The 2,751-nt window shown below is 35.4% G+C and overlaps 1 protein-coding gene across 1 annotated transcript in view; it reads right to left on the reverse strand.

Moving 5' to 3' along the window:
• LOC119586495 (CLIP domain-containing serine protease 14D-like) overlaps positions 1-2,751 on the reverse strand; it is a gene marked incomplete in the record, with an annotated part of 7,956 nt that overhangs the window by 2,782 nt on the left and 2,423 nt on the right. Inside the window, 4 exon segments of the mRNA XM_037935234.1 lie at positions 65-273; positions 414-525; positions 858-1,017; positions 1,164-1,300. Coding sequence (XP_037791162.1) covers positions 65-273; positions 414-525; positions 858-1,017; positions 1,164-1,300 — 618 coding nt within the window.

Raw genomic sequence — 2,751 nt, forward strand, 5'->3', positions numbered from 1 at the left:
CTGCTCATGCATTTCATTTACATCCAGGCCACATTATGTACATAACTCCTCTTGGTCAACTTACCTGCTGATTCCTGGAAGTTAATGGGCCTGTTGAGTCTGATGAGTGCAATGTCATCGGAGAATCTCACACGAGTGTTGTATGAGGGATGACCGATAATTTCCTCAGCCTCGAAATCTTGAACTGGAGGAGCACAGAATACCCCTCCACTATTTGTGCTCTCACAGTCTTCAGTGGTGGTGAGGTCCCATTCACCCAGTCGAACTACTTCCCTGCACAGAAATTTATGATTGAAAATGCTGTTTTAAACTTCCAATACATAATTTATGAATTCCTTGTGTGGTATAGCTTATGTGTGTCTGCATATCTTCAAATATTAACATAAATACTCTTTTCGTCTTACACAACTTACAATCTTCGTGTGCCAAGTGTACCAGGGTCTACACAATGGGCAGCAGTAAGAACATATCTCTCGTTAATGACTGAACCCCCGCAGAGAAATTCAATGGCAGCTAATCCTTTATCTGAAAGTATAAAAACACTAAAATTAACAAAACAAACAAGCACAATACCCAAAAAGAAATTTAATTGTTTTCTTAAAAAAACAGAATTTAAGATCATTTTACCTGAAGCCAACTTTCTGTGACATTTTGGTCTTGATAGAGATGAACTTTATCATAAAAGGTAATCCTAATATAATATACTTAGAGCATTCTCTATACATCTACCCAGGAAATATTAACAAAATAATAACACTGACTATCAAAATCAATTAAATCTGCAAATCAAACAGAATAACAGATCACAGGATATCTATTACGAACAAATTTCATGTAAGAGACCATTCTTTTTTTACCTTTATATCCTAGAACAGCCTTCCATGGGTATGCATCAAGTGGGGCTACTTCTCCACCCACAATTCTGTTCAAGTGAGCACTGTGCCCACAATTTTCTGGGAGGAGAGACTTTGTGGGAATCGTCGGTGTTTCAGTTGTAGTTATAGATGGACAGCATACCTAAGACAAATGAAAAATGTATTAATGAAAATAAAAAAAATTTAGTTATCACACATAAAATATATACTACGGCATGATAATCACGGTATTCAATAAACCTTCTTCACATGTATATGTGATGATCTTTCATAAACCTTATAACTTACCATAGGTTCCCGGTTCCTGACATAGCAGGTGGCATCTTGTAGCTTCCTGATATTGATTCGTGTAGGATCCTGTAAAAGTTTTAGCAGAGCTGGACATTCTCGAATTGAGATACACTGACTGCGTACACAATCTGCCCCTGGAAATGGGTTGAATCAGATTAGTGATAATAAAATGTGCTTTTGCATATCTGCTGACAAAACATGTAAAAATTATGTCTACATTAACAAACTCCACATCATATCCATTTACATAACAATTGGTTATTGAGTAATCTCAAAATAAATGAATGAAAATCCTCTATATTACAAAGATTTTTCTGCATCTACACAAAAACAAGTTACACAATTAAATGTATTTTACTGATACATGAACTAGAGCCAACTATGAAAGCACACAAAAGAATACGTTCTTTCAACCATGCATGATAAATGAATCAGGAACTTGTTACAGTCTTGGTTCAGATAATTATCATAATGTGATGTTATTAGATGGAGCACAGTAACAATACTAAATTATTTAACACAAACAGATATTCCGTTATAGTTAAAAGACACATCTAAATCTGTGAAAAATCAACACAGCACTTTTTGGCAGTAAAGTCGAAAACTTATAAAAACTATATCTATTAATTAGTAAGTTGCACTGCTGTAAAAATTACTATGAAAGAGTAGCACTGTCCTCATCTATCTACAGGCTACAGAAATGAAGGTCAATGTGTAGTTTTTACACCAATGAATATATGTGAAGACAGTATAGGTGCATAAGAAGGTCATGTGAGTCTCTGTGGGTTTATCTGAAGTCTGGGTGGGTCTGTGTGGACATAATGTGGGTTAATTATGAGGTTTATGCGAGCACGTCGTTACACTGACTCTGTGCAGCCTCATAGAAAGATCTGACTCCTCATGACAAGGAAGTGTTAAGTCTATAAGCGTTGTCATGTTAGATACGACAATGATCTAATTTGAGATATATAGCACCATATTCGTTGAAGACCTGTAGATATTCATATTATTTTTCTCATTCAGTGCTTTGTTGTGGATCATGCAGTTTCTGATATAGCAATTAGAGTCACTTCCATTGGTCTGTCTCGTCGCACAGCTCAACTATGATCTGACGGGATTTTTTTTGATACTCGTGTAAAATATAATTGATAGCGTCCACAAATCACACATATAATTAAGTGTTCTGCATAAATAGGGATACATTTTTAATAACAAATTTAAATTACTCTAAGAATTGTGGAAAAAAATATCCTCACCTCTCGTAAAGCTGAATTTAACCTAAAACGGAAGTATGAAATCACCTCACAATATTCACTACATATTATACAAAACCTTGTATTTTGCTTAACACCCCTGAAGAATGCAGTGCGATGTAAAATAAACAGCATAGTCCCAACGTAAAATTTTATTATAGTGTTTCCTTCCAAGTCAGACGCCAGAGGGAATTCCCAGTTCAAATTACTGCATTGCATAAGCGTACCACACTATGGTCGCGAGATGTATTTATACCCATAGAGGGTAACGAGTAATGCATTGTGCACGTGTGCGCAAAGGTCTACATCTATGTGTGTGTATATAAAAAAAT

Source organism: Penaeus monodon, chromosome 21 (assembly GCF_015228065.2).
Source record: "Penaeus monodon isolate SGIC_2016 chromosome 21, NSTDA_Pmon_1, whole genome shotgun sequence".
In the NCBI taxonomy this organism is placed as follows: Eukaryota; Metazoa; Arthropoda; class Malacostraca; order Decapoda; family Penaeidae; genus Penaeus; species Penaeus monodon.